General features: G+C 69.0%; 3 protein-coding genes across 7 annotated transcripts; 2 read left to right on the top strand and 1 right to left on the bottom strand.

Moving 5' to 3' along the window:
• Positions 1–925: 925 nt before the first annotated feature.
• Positions 926–2,262, top strand: OPA3 (outer mitochondrial membrane lipid metabolism regulator OPA3). Its single transcript, XM_082496824.1, has 3 exons — positions 926–1,092; positions 1,331–1,942; positions 2,176–2,262. The coding sequence occupies exons 1-2, from the start codon at positions 951–953 to the stop codon at positions 1,792–1,794; spliced, it is 606 nt and encodes a 201-aa protein (XP_082352950.1). The 5' UTR covers positions 926–950; the 3' UTR covers positions 1,795–1,942; positions 2,176–2,262.
• A 244-nt stretch (positions 2,263–2,506) lies between these two features.
• On the bottom strand, positions 2,507–7,366 carry VASP (vasodilator stimulated phosphoprotein). Of its 5 annotated transcripts, none has more exons than XM_082496823.1 (13): positions 7,316–7,366; positions 5,544–5,715; positions 4,903–5,030; positions 4,753–4,816; positions 4,528–4,568; positions 4,211–4,458; positions 4,020–4,129; positions 3,833–3,893; positions 3,552–3,594; positions 3,311–3,356; positions 2,973–3,051; positions 2,806–2,863; positions 2,507–2,647 (listed from the first exon to the last, which is right to left on the bottom strand). In XM_082496823.1, exons 2-13 carry the CDS (start codon positions 5,669–5,671, stop codon positions 2,610–2,612), a joined length of 1,044 nt encoding a protein of 347 aa, XP_082352949.1. In that variant the 5' UTR covers positions 5,672–5,715; positions 7,316–7,366; the 3' UTR covers positions 2,507–2,609. The 5 variants fall into 5 exon arrangements, with proteins under 5 accessions (XP_082352949.1, XP_082352947.1, XP_082352945.1 ...); XM_082496821.1 differs by having other exon boundaries at positions 4,903–5,071; positions 7,316–7,360; XM_082496819.1 differs by lacking the exon at positions 7,316–7,366 and having other exon boundaries at positions 4,903–5,071; positions 5,544–6,423.
• An 828-nt stretch (positions 7,367–8,194) lies between these two features.
• Positions 8,195–13,846, top strand: RTN2 (reticulon 2). Its single transcript, XM_082496811.1, has 10 exons — positions 8,195–8,318; positions 9,072–9,116; positions 9,228–9,614; positions 10,006–10,161; positions 10,920–11,127; positions 11,597–11,735; positions 12,221–12,290; positions 13,035–13,081; positions 13,510–13,568; positions 13,678–13,846. Exons 1-10 carry the CDS (start codon positions 8,288–8,290, stop codon positions 13,718–13,720), a joined length of 1,185 nt encoding a protein of 394 aa, XP_082352937.1. The 5' UTR covers positions 8,195–8,287; the 3' UTR covers positions 13,721–13,846.
• Positions 13,847–17,394: the final 3,548 nt, after the last annotated feature.

Here is a 17,394-nt window from a genome sequence, read left to right as displayed (position 1 = left end):
CCCACGGGTGCCCCCGTGTCACCAGAGGTGCTCCAATAACACCTGGGAGGGTCCCAGGTCATCCAGGGGTGCTCCAGTGTTACCCACAGGTGCTTGAGAGACACACAGGGCGGTCCAGTGTCACTTACAGGTGCCCCAGTATCACCTGGGAGGGTCCAATGTCACCCACAAGTGCTCCAGTGTCACCTGGGGAGAACCAGTGTCACCCACAGGTGCTCCAGTGTCAGCAAGGGGGGGTACAGTGTCACTTAGGAGGGTCGAAGGTCACCCAGGGGTGCCCTAGTGTCACCGGGGGGGGTGTCCAGTCGGTCACCCATGGGTGCTCCAATATCACCAAGGGGATTCTGGTGTCACCCACAGGTGCTCCAGTGTCACCAGGGGTACCCCAATGACACCCGGGGGGTCCAAAATCACGCAGGGGTGCCGCAGTGTCACCAAGGAGTGGCTCCAGGGTCACCCATGGGTGCTCGAGGGTCACCCAGGGGATCCAGTGTCCCCCGGGGAGGTCTGGCGTCACCCACAGGTGCTCCACTGTCACCAAGGGTGGGTCCAGTGTCACCCACGGATGCTCGAGGGTCACCCGGGAGGGGGTCCAGTGTCACCCACGGGTGCTCCGGTATCACTGGGTACTCCAATGACACCTGGGAGGGTGCAAGGTCACCCACGGGTGCTCCACTGTCACCAAAGGGGGGGGTCCAGTTTCACCCACAGGTGCTCCAGTGCCACCCACGGGTGCCCCGGTGTCACCCGGGCGGGCCCAAGGTCACCCTCGGGTCCCCTCGCGCCGCCCGCCGGGTAGGCGGCTCCCCGAGGGGAGTGGGCGTGGCCGCGGCTGTGGCCGAGGCAGTGAGAGGGGGGCGTGTCCCCGCGGGAACAGGCCCCGCCCCCCGGTGCGCGGGGCGGGGCCGGGGCCGGGTCGCGCGGCGCTGAGGTCAGCGGAAGCCCCGGGCATGGTGGCGGGCGCCTTCCCGCTGGCCAAGCTGCTGACGCTGGGCGCGCGCCAGCTGAGCCGCCCCCTGGCGGCCCGCATCAAGGCCGGGGCGCGCGCCAGCCCCTTCTTCCGCACCTACGTCTGCCTGCCGCCCGCCCAGCGTGAGTGCGGGGGGGGGGGAAACACACCGGGGAGGGGCCGGGGACACCGGGGAGGGGGGGGACACGACACCGGGAGGGGGGGACGGACACACCGGGGGGAGTGGGGACGACACTGGAGGGGGGGGAACGGACACCGGGAGAGGGGGTGGGGGGACCGGGAGGGAGTGGGGACACCGGGGGGGGGGGGGCTGTGAGGCGGGGACACGCCTCTCCCCGCCCCTCCCCTCCCTCCCCGCAGTGTACCACTGGGTGGAGATGCGCGCCAAAATGCGGCTGATGGGCTTCCGCGGCGCTGCCGTCAAACCCCTGAACGAGGAGGCGGCGGCCGAGCTGGGGGCAGAGCTGCTGGGGGAAGCCATCGTCTTCGGCGTCGGGGGGCTCTGCCTCTATCTGGAGTACGGGCGGCAGGCCGGGCAGGCGCGGCGGCGGGAGGAGGAGCAGGCGGCGGCGCTGCGGGAGCTGGGGGAGCAGCTGGAGCGGCTGCGGGGGGAGATGGAGGCCATGGCGGCGCGCCTGCCGCCGGGCCACGCCCCCGGCCACGCCCACGACGCCGTTGGACACGCACCCGCCACCGGACCAGGTGGCTCAGGACACGCCCACGACAGCTCTAGCCACGCCCACGGCGGCCACGCCTCCGCCCCCGGAGCTGTAAACTCAGGACCCGCCCCCGACGGCTCCGGGAACGCCCCGCGACGGCTCTAGCCACGCCCCCCGGCAGAGTAGGACACGCCCCACCGTCCATTAAAAGCGCCCTCGTGCTCTTCCCGCCGGCGGTCTCCTTGGGGGCGGGGCTTGGTAGAAGGGGCGGGGTCCCGAGAGGAGGGGTGCGGCTTGCCCACCTGGCCTTAGGGTGAAGGTGTGCTGAGGGGGCGGAGTGGGCGGGGCCATGGGTTAGGAGTGGGGCCAGGGGAGGTAAGGCGGGGCTTATCTCCTGCAAGGGGAGGGGACACAAGTGCCATTAAAGCCAAGTGAGGCCCCTGCAGCCTCTCTCATTGCTAGGGGTGGGTGGGAGGGGGACAGTGACACCCCCCCACGCACAGATGGGTGGCATCCGGTGACACCCCCCCCACACCTCCACCACAGGTGAAACAGATGAGGCCACGGGTGTCATGTACAAAACAACCGTGTTTATTTGTGGCAGGGGAGGACACCCCAACTTCCCTCTCCCCCCCCCTCCCCCAAATAAAAAAAAAAAAAAAGAGTGAAAAACACAAGAGTGGCATAAAAAAGACCTCCGGGGGAGGGGAAGGGGGGAGTACCCCTCGTTTATGTCCTCCCCCGCAAGTATAAAAAAAGAGGGTCCCCAAACTGGCAGTGAGGGACAGCATGGGGGGGGGGGGGGGGGGCTGGTGCAGCGCCACCCCCTTCCCCGTAGCTGGTAAGGCACAGCCTGGGAGGGTGTGTCCAGCCCGGAGCTCCCCTCCCCCAGGGGCAGTGAGCGGTGAAATAGGGGGGGGGAGGCTGGGGGAAGTAGGGGGGACATCTACCCCCCTGTCCAGGCCCATCTTGGGGGGGGGTTAGGGTGCGCTCCGCTTCCGCAGCTCCACCACGAATGCTGGGGGGGGGGGAAATGCAGTGTCACCAGAGGCGTGAGTGTCCCTCAATTACCCCCCGCCATTGCCCCCACCCCCTCAATGCTCTATTACGCCCTCTTGTCCCATGCCCCCACCAATGCCCCATGCCCCCCATCAATGCTGCATGAGCCCCCCCCACCTTCGATGATTTCCTCTTTCATCTTCTGCAGCTCCCTCCGCACCTCCTCCAGCAGCTCCTGGAGGGAAAAGGGGGGGCACGGGGTGAGGGAATTTGGGGTCACCCCCCCATGACACACACACACACACCCACACCCCCGCCACTCCCTCCCTCCCCGAACCCAGTACCTGTTTGATTCGCTCGAAGTCGGGCTCATCAGTGGGACCGGGGGGGTCGGCGGGGGCAGCTGGGATGGCCGATTTCATCCTGTGGGAGTGAGGAACAACGACAGACACAGAAAAAGGTTGGGGACAGCCCCAGACCTCTCTGGGTACCCCCCTGTCTTGGGGAACCTCCAACCTGCCTGCCCCCCCCTTTCCCAGCAACTACCCCCCCGAGTCCTGCTCTGTGGGTACTAGAGGCCCTCCCAGCACCCAAAATTCCCCTCCGTGGGTACCCCAAAGACCCCCCCAAACCCCCCTTCCAGCCTCTGGACATCCCCCCCCCCCGTGCCCTCCAAACCCACCTGGGCAGTGTGGAGCTGGCTTTCTCCCAGGGCCTCCGCACAGGCTCTGCGGAGAGAGGGCAGTGGGTGAGGGAGGGCCCTGGCCCCCCAAACCCACCCTCCAAATCCACCCCCACCCCACCTTTTCCCCTAAAGGACCCCCACCAAAGCCTCCCCCGCCTACTGGACTACATTTCCCAGCGTGCCCGGCCACAGGGGCCGGCCGCAAAGCACGCTGGGAGTTGTAGTCCCCCGCACTCACCTGCAGGCTGTCCCTGGGTCCTAGTGCCTAGCTCCGCCTCGTCCTGAGGGGGCAGAGAGAGGGGTCGCGTGGGGGGGTGGGGGGGCGGAGAACACGGGTGGGTGTGGACATTGAGGGGGGAATGAACACGGGGGTGGGGTGGGGGTGTCCACCTGCATCTGAGTTCTCGGGGTTTAACTACCCTTGTGGTGGGGCAGGGGGAATAAGGGAGGGGAACACACAATAGAGAGGACCCCTCAACGGGGGGTCCCCAAAAACGTGGTACAGGAGGGGTCGCTCACACTGGTGGCATCCTCGTCCCTCTTTGGCGATGGCTTGTCCCCCTGCAGGGTGGCTTTCCTCCTGTGGAGGGGGTTTGGGGGGAGGGGGGGGTGTCAGTGCGGGCACAAACATGCCCCACACCTTTTGAGGGTGGGCTGTTGGGCAAAGTGAGGTACACCCTCCCCGCTATGCCCACCCCCCCCTCACCGTCGGGCCAGCATGGCGCTCATCTCCTCCATCAACCCCCCTCCGCCTCCCCCCCGGGCACTCTCGCCCTTAGGGGGTGCAGGGGGGGACCCCGCAGCTGGTGCATCGTCCTGCCAGGAGAAAAGCGGGTGATGCAGAGCCCCCCCCCCCAATTATCCCCCCCCCCCCCCAAATTGTGCCCCTCCCCTCACCTTGCCTACTTTCCTGAGTTTAGCCCCCGCGATGGCGGCTGCAAAGCCAGAGCCCCCCCCGCCCCCCCCCCCGCCGGCAGCACCTGCCGCCGCTGGCAAGGGGGGGGCCGGCGGGACCCCCGTGGCTGGGGGGGGGCCAGGGGGCGGGGGGGGCCCCGGGGGCGGCGGTGGGCCAGGGGGCGGGGGGGGGCCTCCGGTGGGTACAGCCTGGGTGCCTGGGGGTGGAAAAGGTTTTTTTGGGGGGATGTCTGCAGGGGGTTACCTATCCCCGGTGGTTGGGGGGGTGAGGCAGCCCTGGACCACCCCCATTCACCCACCTGGAGCCGCCATGCGGCGCTCGGGCTCCTCCTGCGCCTGCCTGGGGGGGGGGGAAAGGGTCAGCACCCATGGCCCCCCCATGGCGTGGGGGACCCCAACCCCTCCCAACGACATGGGTACCCCCCCAGCACCCACATCCCCCCCCATGGCAAAGGGGGCCCCCAGCACCACAACAGCATGGTACCCCCCCCCCCATCAGCACCCCCAATTTGGGGGTCTCCCACCTCTCCTGCTGCTCAGGCTCCTCCGGGACCAAGGCATCAGGGTCTGGCCAGGACAGCGGGGTGCCTGGATGGGGTGGGGGGACATAGGGTAAGGGCATGGGGTCAGGCCCCCCATGGGTGCCCCCAGTGCCCCACCCACCTACTACTCACCCTCCTCCAGCGCCTGCAGTGCCCGCAGAACGGCGGCAGCGAAGAGGGCAGCCTCGCGGGGGGCCCCGAAGCTGAGCCCCCAGACCCGGCGTGCCTCCCGCCACTGGTGGAACTGGGGGGTGGCCTGGCTGTAGCGCAGCCCCCGCCCCAGTGGGCAGTTCAGGACCACCTGCGGGCACCCACAGGCGTGGGGGGGCAGCCCCGCACCGCCCCCCCATACCCATGGGTGCCCTATAGAGCCCCCCCATGGTTAGCATTGCCCCATAGACCCTCCTGCACCCATGGGTGCCCCACAGAGCCCCCCCATGCTTTGCACTGCCCCACAGCATCTAGAGCACATATGGGTGCCCACCCTACACCCGGTGTTGACCCATAGACCCTCCGGCACCCATGGGTGTCCCACAGAGCGCCCTCCATCCCCAGGGGTGCCCCATAGATCCCCCCTCAGCATCACTTCATAGCCCCTCCTGCACCCATGGGTGCCCCATAGCCCCCCCATCCCCAGTGTTCCCCCTTAGCCCCCCACACCTAGGGGTGCCCCATAGCCCCACCCCCCCAACATTACCCCATAGCCCCCCAACACTCAGGGCTGCCCTGTCACCCCCCCAGCACCCATGGGTGCCCTCCCCGGTCACCCTCACCTGCTGGTCAGGCTGCATCTTGCGCCCCACCAGGCGGAAGGCGTTGGCACCAGGGTGGTGGTAGAGCTGAACACAGCTGAGGGTCTGGGGACCACCCCCCGCTGCCACCCACTGTTTGTGGGTGTCATCGTAGAGCAGCACAGCCGCCCGGGCGCTGCACAGCACCGTCTCGCTGCAGGAAGAGGGGGGCAACGCTGGGTAGCGCCCCCCCCCCCGACATGTGCATCTCCCCATGGGGTCAGAGCTCCTGGCCTGGGCACCCCGCATAGGGTGGGGCCCTCTGGGTGCCGGACCCCCCGAGCATGGGGACCCCCACAGTGTGGGATCCCCTGGCATGGAACTCCCCCCATGGGTGCCAGACCTTCCCCCCAGCATTGTCATGCCCTGGGTGTGGAGCTGCTGGTGTTTGGAGTCTGGGGACCCCCAGGGAGCCAGCCCCCCCCCCAGTTTGGGAACTACCTGTGTGCAGGACCCCCACGGGGTCCCAGACACCACCCCTACCACCAGCACGGGCACCCCCTGAGTGTGGGGTTGCGGGTGTGTGGGGATCTGAGGACCCCCATGGTGCCAGACACCCCCCCCAGCATGGGGACCCCCACGGGGTGGGACCCCCTGGCACGGGACTCCCAATGGGTGCCGGACCCCCCCCCCCCCCTTTACAGGTACCCCCCGGGTTTGGGACCCCCTGGCTGGGGGCAGGCCCCCATGGGTAAACCTTGGAGGGGGGGACAGACCCCCAGGACTGGCGACCCCCAGGGTTGGGGGGATACCGCCCCCCAGGACCAGCTGTGGGGCACCTATGGGCGCTGCCCCCCCTTCCCCCCCGAGCACCAAACCCACAAACGCACCCCAAAACCGCCCCCCCTTTTTCCTTCCTCTTCTCACGGGGCACACGGGCGTCCGGACCCTGCCCCTCCCCCACTTCCGTAGGGTGCGGAGAGGACCCACAGACGTCCGAGCGCTGCCCCTCCCCCAGCCCAGGGCCAGGACATCCGGGGGGGGGAATCACGCGTGAGGGGGGGGGGGGTCTGTGTTTATGTAGGACCGACCTGAACCGACGCCCCCACCCCCGGGGAAACTGATGGGGGACCCACGGGCTGGGAGTCCCCACTGTCACCACCCCCCCGGGGGTCCCACCCATCACCCGCTGCTGCCGATACCCCCCAATTCCCCCGGTACCAGCTCCCGGTGATTCCCGGTGCTCCCAGTTACTCCGGTGACAGTTCCCAGTGCACCCCAGTTCCCCCAGTGCCAGTTCTCGGTAGTCCCCAGTTCCCCAAGTGCCAGCTCCCGGTGCTCCCCAGTGTCCCCCCGATCCCCCAGTACCAGTTCCCCGTGCACCCCAGTTCCCCCGGTACTTCCCCAGTTCCAGTTCCTGCTCGGTGCTCCCAGTACCCCCCAGTGCTGGTTCCCGGCGCTCCCGCTGCTTCCAGTACCAGTTCTCGGTGCTCCCCGGTGCTCACAGTACCCCCCAGTACCAGTTCCGGTGCTCCCAGTAGCAGGTCCCGGTGCTCCCCGGTGGTCTCGGTGCTCCCCGGTACCCGTTCCCGCTGCTCCCCAGTGCTCCCAGTGTCACTTCCCAATGCTTTCCAGTGCTCCCGGTACCGGTTCCCAGTGCTCTCGGTATCCCCGGTACCAGTTCCCGGTACCGCCCCGTGCCAGTTCCCGGTGCTGCCCAGTATCTCCCATGCCCGCTCCCGGTATTCCCGGTACTCCCAGCGCCCATTCCTGGTGTTCCCGGTACTCCCGGTGTCCCCGTCCCGCCCGCTCACCTCATGCTGGCGGCGACGGCGACGCGCTGGAGCCGGGCCGGGCCCTTCCGGTGGCGGCGGGAGGGGGGGAAGGACCGGCCGGTCCCGGCCCGCAGCCACGCCCCACCCCACCCCTCCGCGAGGCCACGCCCCTCCCGGTAACGGCGGCGGAGTGTGTCCCCACGCCGCCGCTTTCTTAAAAGGGCAACGGCTGTGTGTGGGCCCCACCGAGGAGGGGCGGGTGTCCGGTACCCCCAGTGCCCTCCCAGTCCCCCCCCTCCGGTGTCCACCCCATGTCTTCTAAAGCTGTCCAGTTCCGAGCTCTGGGAGTGTACTGGTGGCACTGGGAGGTACTGGGGAGGGCTCTGACAGGGTACTGGGGGCTTTAGGGGGGTACTGGGGGTTGTGGGAAGTATTGGGAGGGCCTCTGGGAGCGCACTGGGGGCACTGGGAGATACTGAGGGGGCTCTGGGAGTGTACTGAGGGCACTGGGAGGTACTGGGGGCTGTGGGAAGTATTGGGGGGCTCTGAAAGGGTACGGGGGACACTGGGGGGTACTGGGGGGCACTGGAAGAGCGCGGGGGGAGCTCTGGGTGTACTGGGGGCACTGGGGGGGGTATTGGGGGGGGGCATTGGGGGACTTTGACAGGTACCGGGCGGCACTGGAGCATACTGGGGAGGGGGCTCTTGAAGGCACTGAGAGGTTCTGGGGTTACCCCTGGGCACTCCAAGGGGTACTAGGTGGGCTTCGGTGCCCGGTGTCGGTGCCCGGTGTCAGTGCCCGGTATCCGGTGCCGCTGCCCGGTTCCCGGCTCTCCGGTGCGGCCCCGCCCCGAGCCCCGCCCGCCGCCGCCCCGCCCCGCCGCCGCCGCCGCCGCCGCCCTTTGTCCGTCGCCGCGGGCCCCGCCATGTCGCCGTGGTGATGCGCGGCGGGGCCGGCCCGGGGGCAACGGGGCCGAGGGCAACCGGGAGCCCCATGCGGGGGCCGCCGCCATGGGGCAGGTCCTGGGCTTCGCCCACTGCAGTACGCACCGGCGCCGGGAACCGGGAGGGGCGGCAGCGGCACCGGCACCGGGATGGGCCGGGGAACGGGGGATACCAGAGATGGGGAACCGGGAGGGTCCGGGGATGGAGGTATCCAGGGCGGCGTTACCGGGAGGGGCCGAGGATGGAGGGAAAGGGAGTGGCCGGTGATGGGGGTACCGGGGATGGGGGTACCGGGGATGGGGGTACGGGGAGGGGCCGGGGATGGGGATACCGGGGATGGAGGAGTACCGGGAGTGGTCAGGGATTGGGGTACGGGGGATGGGGGGATACCGGGGGTGGGGGTACCGGCGATAGAGGGGTACCGGGAGGGACCAAGGTTGGGGGTACCGGGGATGGAGGGGTACCGGGAGAGGCCGGGGGTGATGAACCGGGATGGAGGCACCGGAGATGAGGGTACCGGGGATGGAGGCACCGGGAGTAGTCGGGGATGAGGGAACGGGGATGGGGGTACCAGGGATGTGGGTACTGGGGGGAGCGGGCACCGGGAATCGCTGCGGAGGGCGGCACTGGGGATGGGGGAACCGGGAGTCCCGGGGGACAAGGACAGCGGGGAAGGAGCACGGGGGCAGGGCGTGTCTGGTGGTGTTGGGGGCATAGGGGCTGGGAGGGAAGGAGCAGGTTTGGGGGGGGGGAAGGCACCGTGCACTGGGGGGACCTGAGTGCTGGGGGGGGGGCAACAGGGATACCGGGGAGCCCCCATGCCCCCCCCATCCCCTCTGCTTCCCCCCAGAAGAGGCTCCATCCACGGCCTCCACCACACCGGACTCCACGGAGGGTGAGTGGGGGGCCGAGCCCCCACATTTTGGGGTGCAACGTAGGGGGTGGTCATGGAGGTGCCCTGATCACCCCCTTGACCCCCACCAAATTCTTCCCCCCCCCCTCCCAGGCGGCAACGAGGAGTCGGACTTCCCTGAGCTGCAGGCGACACTGGAGCCCCCCGAGGAGGAAGAAGAGGATGAGGATGAAGACGGGGCGACGGCGGGGGGGACACGACCCCGGGGACCTCCCCGGGAACTCACTTTCTCCTACATTGCCTTTGGAGGTGGGGGTCCCCCCAACGAGCCGGGACCCCGCTGTCGCCGAGACTCCCGTCGGGGACGTCCCCCCCGCCTGAGCTCGGGGTCGCCCCGGGGGCCGGACCCCCGCTTGGCTGCCAGGCCCCCCCCCCGGCGTCCCGAGGAGTCCCCGGCCCCTCCCGAGGGGGAGCTGGGGGGGGGGGGGGGCCTGCCAGAGCTGGGGGGTCCTGAGATGGCGGAGACCCCGATGAGCCTGGGTATGGGGGGGGGCCGGGGCCGGGGCCGGTGGGGGGGGACTCGGGGGGATTGGAGGTCCCCGGGGGGGTTAACATTTCGGGGTAATGGGAGTCACTGTGGAGGGGCAGCTCTGGGCCATGGAGGGTCTCGGGGCACCTGGGGGGAGCTGGGGCTCGTGGGGGGGGTCCCCGGGGGGGGGCTTGGGGCAATGGGGGGAGGCTTGGGGATATGAAGGGTCTTGGGCACCCCGGGGGGGGTTGATGGGGAGGTCGCGGGGTACCCGTGGGGGGCTGAGGGCCAAGGGGTGGGTGTCTTAGATCAGTGGGATGTCCCCGGGGGCGCTCGGGGCAATGGGGAGTACCGGGACACAGTCTGGGGCCCTCCCTGACCACCTCCCCTCATTCCTCGCAGCCGCAGCGCCCTCCGCGCCCCTCCCGCCCGCGCTCCCTCCCCCGCCTGCAGGGGGCGCCCCTCGCCCGGACCCCCCCGCGCCCGCCCCGGACCCCCCCCAAATCCCGGAGCCGCCCCCAGCCCAATCACCGAGCCCGCCGGGAGCTGATGGACTGGGTGAGCGGCCAATCAGGGCTGCGGGGGGGCTGCGGGGAAGCCGGGGGGGGGGGCGCGGGGCGGGGGACACACTCAGGCGTCCGATTGCAGGGTGGACCCGGGCATGCGGGCGGGATTGGTGGCTAAAAATAGGGGTCACCCCCGTCAAAGTCCTTCCCCCCCCCCCCCGCAGCACCCGTGGGAGCCATGGAGGGCCAAGGTGGGTGCGGGGGGGGCACCCATGGAGGGGGGAGGGCACCCCGGGGAGGTGAGGTGGGTGCCTCTCTTTCCCCGCAGCTGGGGCTGTCAGTCGTGGGGGGGACAGCTGGGGGGGTCTGGAGGGGATACGGGGAAGGGACTGGGACTCCCCTAGGAGGGACTGGGACTCCCCTAGGAGGGACTGGGAAGCAATGAGGAGGCTCCGGGAGCACTAGAGGGACCACGGGTGGGATCGAGGGAGTACTGGGGGGCTCTGAGTGGCACTGGAGGGGGTACTGGAAGGCACTGAAGGGGGCTCTGGGGGGGGCTCTGGGTGTCACCAGGGGGCCCTGGGTGGCACTGGGATGCTCTGAAGGGGTTACTGGGAGCACCAGGGGGCTCTGGGGTGGGCACTGGGTGGCACTGGGAGGCTCTGGAGGGGCTCGGGGGGGCTCTGGGTGTCACCAGGGGACCCTGAGTGGCACTGGGGTGCTCTGGGGGGGTTACTGGGAGCATTGGGGGGCTCTTGGGGGGGCACTGGGGTGCCCTGGGAGCTCTGTGGCAGCGCGGTGTCCCTGCAGTGCGGGAGCTTCTGTACTGGCGCGCACCAGGGTGGTCGGCGCTGGCACTGGTGGGGGCACTGGGCACCTTGGGGTGCCTGTCGCGGTTCAGCGCCATCAGCGTGGGCGCCTATGGGGCGCTGGCTGTGCTGGCCATCACCCTGCCCCTGCGCCTGCACCGCACTGCCCTGCGCACCCTGCGGCCCCATGCGCCACTCCACCCCACATGGTGAGTGCCGTCCCCCACACCGACACCCCCTGCCTCTCACTGTCCCCATGGCTCAGCACGCCTGTGACATCCCTGTCCCCCTCGGGTGGCCCTGCCATCACTGTCCCCTCTCGCCCTGGGTGGCCCTGATGTCCCCGTGAGGTGGCCCTGCCATTCCTGTCCCCGTGGCATGGGGTGCCCCACTGTCCCTGTCCCCTTGCCCTGATGTCCCTGTCCTCATGGCTTGAGGTGGCCCTGCCATTCCTGTCCCCTCACCTTGGGTGGTCCTGACAGCCCTGTCCCCATGGCATGGGGTGGCCTCGCCATCCCTGTCCCCATGGCATGAGATGTCCATGCCGTCCCTATCCCCATCCCACAGAGTGTCCCTGCCATCCCTGTCTCTACGGGGGATGTCCTTGCTGTCCCCATCCCCACAGTTGTCCCTGTGGTCCCCATCCCCCACTCCACATCTGTCCCTGACCCTGTGCAGGGCGCAGCCAGAGGGGACCGTGGGGCTGAGCCCCGAGGAGCAGCAGCGCTGGGCCCGGCGCCTGGCCCAGCACCTCGCCGCTGCCACCCGCACCCTCACCCGCCTCTTCCTTGTCCACAGCGTCCCTGAGTCCCTCAAGGTGACCGTCACCCCGCGTGGGGGGCATGGGGGACACCAAGAGTATGGGAGGACACTCAGGGTGTGAGGATACAGAGGGCACTGGGGGCGTGGGGGGCACTGGGGGTGTGGGGAGCACTGAGAACATGGAGACATGGAGGTCACTGAGGACACTGAGGACATGGGGGGAACTGGGGACACGCGGGACATGAGGAATATGGGGGACATTGGGGACATGGGTGACAAGGAGGACACAGGTCATGGGGGGTATTGGGGACATGGGTGACATGGAGGACACTGAGGTCATGGGGGGCATGGGGGGCACTGGTGACATGGGAGACATGGAGGACACAGGAGGCATGGGGACACTGAGGGGCAGGGAGACATGGGGTGCCCCACAGGCACGGGGGGTACCAGGGCCATGGGGCATGAGGACACTGGTGGCATGGGGGAGATCCAGGGGGTGGTGACAGTGAGAGTGACAGTGACACCGGGCTCTGGCCGCAGTTCGCCTTCTTCTTCTACCTGCTGACCTACGTGGGGGCTGTCTGCAACGGGCTGACGCTGCTGGGAGCAGGTATGGCACCGGGACGGGGACAGGAGTGGCACAGGGACGAGGAGGGGGATGGCATGAGGACATGGACACAGGATGGGAACGGGGACAGGGGATGGGGACAGGGTGTTAGTACAGGAAACAGGGGATGTGGGAGGGGGATGGGATGGCGATGTGGCATGGAGACAGGGACATGGGAGAGGGGATGGGGACAGGGGATGTGGATGTGGCATGGGGACAGGAACGCAGGGGAGGGGATGGGGTATAGGGGCAGGGACATGGGATGTATGTGGGACAGGGGATGGGGACGTGGCATGGGGACAGGGATATGGGACAGGGGATGTGGCACAGGGACACAGGACAGGGACCGGGGATGGGGACAGGGACTGGGGATGTGGAGAGGGACACAGGATGGGGACAGAGGATGGCTGACAGGAACATGGGAGAGGAATGGGAGATAAGGGACACAGGATGAGTACAGGGACATGCAACAGGGAAAGGGGACAGCATGGGGCCTGGGGACAGGCACGGGGACACGGGCCAGCATGGGGACAGGGGAAAGGCTGGGGGACAAGGGCACAGGTGTAGGGGACATGAGTAGTGCCTGGGGACAGGGGGGTGGCACAGGGATGGGGGTACCATGGGGACAGGGCATGGGTACAGCCTGGGGACAGGGGTTAGAGGGGATGGGGGTATGGCACATGGACAGGGGACAGGAGGGGACGGGACAGGACGGGGACCTGGCATGGCATTGTACTCCCTGTCCAGGCGTCATCTGTGCATTCACCTTCCCTGTGCTCTACCGGCACCACCAGGTACAGGGACACGGGGAACACCGGGGCTGGAGAGGGTTGGGGACACTGGGGCTGGAGAGGGTTGGGGACACCGGGGCTGGAGAGGGTTGGGGATATGGGGGGGATATGGAGGAACACAGGGGCTGGAGAGGGTTGGGGACTCGGGGGCTGGAGAGGGTTGGGGACATGGGGGAACATGGGGGCTGGGGAGGGTTGGGGACATGGGGGCTGGAGAAGGCTGAGGACACAGGGGGACATGGGGGCTGGAGATGTTTGGGGACATGGGGGGACACAGGGATACAGGGGCTAGAGAGGGTTGGGGACACGGGAGACATGGGGGCTGGAGAGGGTTGGGGACACTGGGGAACATGGGGGGCTGGAGAGGGTCGAGAGGTCCCCCTCTGCCCCCCCATGTCCCCGATGTTCCCCCCCCCCCCCAATGTCCCCAGGCGCAGATCGACCAGTATGTGAGTCTAGTGAGGAACCACCTGAGTCACCTCCGAGCCAGGTGAGGGCTCTCCCCCCCCCCCCCCCCCCCAGGGACCCCAACCCCACCCATGGGTGCCCCGGGAAAGTTGGGGTGCCTCACCCACTCCCCAACCTCGCTCTGCTCCCAGGATCCTGGCCAAGCTCCCAAGTGCCAAAGCGAAGCTGCAGTGACCCCCCCGTGTCCCCCCCCCGAGGTGACAGCTGGGGGGGGAGTGGGCCGGGGTCCCCCCAAGTCCCTCCCACTCTGCTTGGGGGGGGGGGGGGGTCACACGGGGGAGGCGGGGGGTCTTGTGTGTCCCCCCCTAGTGTCCTTCCCCCCCCCCCCCCCCCGCGTGGGGAGGGTCACACTTTAATAAAAACTCTTGTGACAGCCGGGCTTGATTGTGAGTGGGATGTGGGGAAACGGGGGGGGCACAGGAGAACGTGGGGAGGCACAGAGGGACAGGGGGACGTGGGGAGGACGACAGGGGAACATGGGGGGGACAGGGTGACATGGAGGACACAGGTAGGCACAAGGGACATGGTGGGGGGGACATGGGGAGGCACAAGGGACACAGGGCGACACGGGCCTATCGGGGGGCGCAAGGGGCCGTGAGAGGACACGGATGGACACGCGGGGAGGCACTGAGTCCACCCTGTATCCCCCAGTGTCCCTCCGTGTCCCCTCCCGCACCGCCAAACGCGCGGGAACTCCGCGCGCAGGCCACGCCCCCAGCCCGCCCTGATCCCGCCCCTCGTTCGCCCCGCCCCCTCCCCCTGTTGCCAAGGGCACGGCGGTTGCCGCGCGACGTAAACAAAGGACGCCGGACGTGGTGACGTCAGGGTCATGGAACGCCGTCGCCGGGGCGACACGCGGCGTGTTTACTCCGGCCGCGCGCGGCGGCACGTGGGGACGCGACGGGGGACACCGGGGAGGGGATGGGGGACACTGGGACTGGGACATCGGGACAAAGACACCGGGGAGGGGGACACTGGGGATGGGAGCACCGAGACCGGGACACCAGGACCCAGATACCGGAGAGAGCCCATCCGGGACTGGGACACCGGGGAGACCCCGGTCGAGACACGGGAGACCGGGACACAGACATCAGGGGATGGGGACACCGAGGAGAGGCCGGTGGGGACACCGGGGTCCCAGACACGGGAGACAGCCCGACCGAGGCACCGGAGACCGGGAGACCGGGACCCAAACACCGAGGATGGGGACACAGGGACACCGGGGAGAGCCCGGCTGGGACGGCGGGGCTACGGTCACCTGGTAGCAGAAGCACCGGGCCCGGGGGCACCCGGGACCAGAAGCACGGGGGCCGGACCCTCCCAGTCTGGGGACACCGGGGAGCACCGGGACCGGGGACAACCGGGGCTGCGACCCCCTCAGCCCCGCCCCCCCGAGCTGGGGGCGGGGCATGAATGAATGACGGGGGGTGTGAACGGATGGAAGAATGAATGAATGATTGTATGAATGAATGAAGGGGCGTGGGAACTGCCCCCGGTCGCCGTGGCCCCGCCGTGACTCAGCGCCGGTTCCCGCCGGTGACATCAGTCCCCGGTGTCAGCCCTGGTCCTGTGAAGGAACCGGGACACCCCCCCCGGGTGCTTTGGTCGCCGACACTCCCATACCGGGACATCTCCCCCCCTCCCTGTGCCCATCCCGGGAGTGCGGGAGCCCCTCCACACGGTACCGGGACACACCCGCCCCCCGCGGTGTGACACCACCCGGTACCGGAGACTCCCCGGTGCTCTGCAACCCAGCCCAACGGTGGCATCCCGGAGGTGTAGGGGCGTCCCATTGTCCCCGTACCGGGACCCCCCGGTGCTCTGCAATCTGGTACCGGTAACATCCCGGGGGAAAGTTCCCATTGCCCCGGTACCGGGAGCCCCGCGGTGTTCTGCAGTCCAGTACCGGTAATACCCCGGAGGGGAAGTTACCATTGCCCCGGTACCGGGGCGCTGCAGTCCAGTCCCCATCCCATCCCCCACTACCGGGACCCCCCCCACACCCCGCGACGGTCCGATGGGCCGCGGCGCTACTGGGGAGCGGGAGGTTACCGGGGGGTGGAGGGGTGTCACCGGGGAGCGAGAGGTTACCGAGGGGGGTCACCAGGTCGGGAAGGAGCACCGGGGCCGGGTTACCGGGTGGGAAGGAAGTGCCGGGAGCTCACCGGGGGAGGGTCACCGGATGGGGAGAGGGTCCCCGGAGGGTTACCGGGTGGGGAAGGAGCACCGAGGACGGGTTACCGGGGGGGGAAGGGGATCCCGAGGGGATGTTACCGATGGGGGGGGCGTGTTCCGGGGGGGTGTTCCCGGGGGTGGGGGGGTGCTGGGGGGGGTCCCGTGGGGGTTACCGGGGGTGCGGGGCCGTCGCCCCGGACGGTTCAGGCCGTTTCTAGAACCGCGGCGCCCGTTTCTATTAATACGCGTTTCGGCGGCGGCGGCGGCGGCGGCGAAGGGATTCCCTGTGACGTCATTGCTAGGATACCAAACAAACACTCCGAGACAAGCCCATATATGGCTAATTGCGTCACAGGAACTCCGGAGGGGGCGGGGCGAGGGATCCCCCCCGTTCTCCGCCCGCCGCGGAGCCTCTTAACGGCGGCGGCGGCTCCCTGGGCCTCAGAACGGCAGCGGCAACGGCGGCGACTGTCGCTGCGGGGTCGTGGGGGTCCCGGGGGGCTCGGAGCAGCGGCGGCGGGGGGCGTGACGTCAGCGCAGGGGGCGGGGCATTGCCGTATAAAGCGGCGGCGCGGCGGTAAGCGGTTCATTCATAAAAAGCGGAGACCGGGGGAAGCGGCGGGAGCGTCACCGGGACTTTGCACCGGCGGAGCTAAGCGAGCGGCTGCACCGGGGCCTGGGAACGGATTTACCGGAGCTTATAGCGGTCAACCGGGACTTTGCACCGGAGAATCGGAGTCTGGGAACGGATGTATCGGGCATTATAGCGGCGAACCAGGACTTTGTACCAGCAAACCGGAGCCTGGGAACGGATACACCGGGGTTTGTAGAGGCGCACCTGGGCTTTGTACCGGAGAACCGGAGCCTGGAACGGATGCACCGGGGCTTATAGCCGTGCACCGGGGCTTTGCAGTGGCGAACCGGAGCCTGGGAACGGATACACGGGGGCTTTGTACCGAGGGGCCGGAGCTCGTAGAGGGGGACCGGAGCCTGGGACGGATACACCGGGGCTCGTAGAGGAGGACCGGAGCCTGGGACGGATACACCGGGGCTCGTAGAGAAGGACCGGAGCCTGGGACGGATACACCGAGGCTCGTAGGGACGTACCGGAGCCTGGGACGGATACACCGGGGCTCGTAGCGGCGCATCGAGACTTTGCACCGCCCAACCGGCGCCTGGGACGGACGCACCGGGACGGCAGACCGTTACACCGAGAGACACCCCGACCCCTCTTCAAAAACACCCCGTAACCAGGCGGAAGGTCGCGGTAAACCGGGATGCCGGTGGCCTGACCCGCAGCCTTGGCGCGGCGGGGCGGCCCCCGCGCCCCCGGGGCCATGTACCAAGGTTTCCCCGGTGACTACGACTCCGGTTCCCGCTGCAGCTCATCGCCCTCTGCCGAGTCCCAGTACCTCTCCTCGGTCGACTCCTTCGGTAGTCCGGCGGCGGCGGCGGCAGCCGCGCAGGTGAATGGCGGAGAGGGGGGGAGGAACGGGGCGGGGGGGGTGTGTGGGAACGGAGGGGGGCGGGGTCGTGCGTAAACGCGTGACGCGCTGGAACCCTCCGTGATGACGCGGCGGGCGCGCGCGGGTTTATTTTGGAACGCGGCGGCCGCCCCCCCCCTCCTCCCCCCTCCCGCCGTCGCTAAGGAGACGGGGAGGGCGGAGGCCACG

The sequence above is a fragment of the Vanellus vanellus genome (genome assembly GCF_965231255.1).
Source record: "Vanellus vanellus genome assembly, chromosome: 31".
In the NCBI taxonomy this organism is placed as follows: domain Eukaryota; kingdom Metazoa; phylum Chordata; class Aves; order Charadriiformes; family Charadriidae; genus Vanellus; species Vanellus vanellus.
Note: the sequence above shows the minus strand (reverse complement) of the source record. Positions and strands in the feature narration are given on the sequence as shown.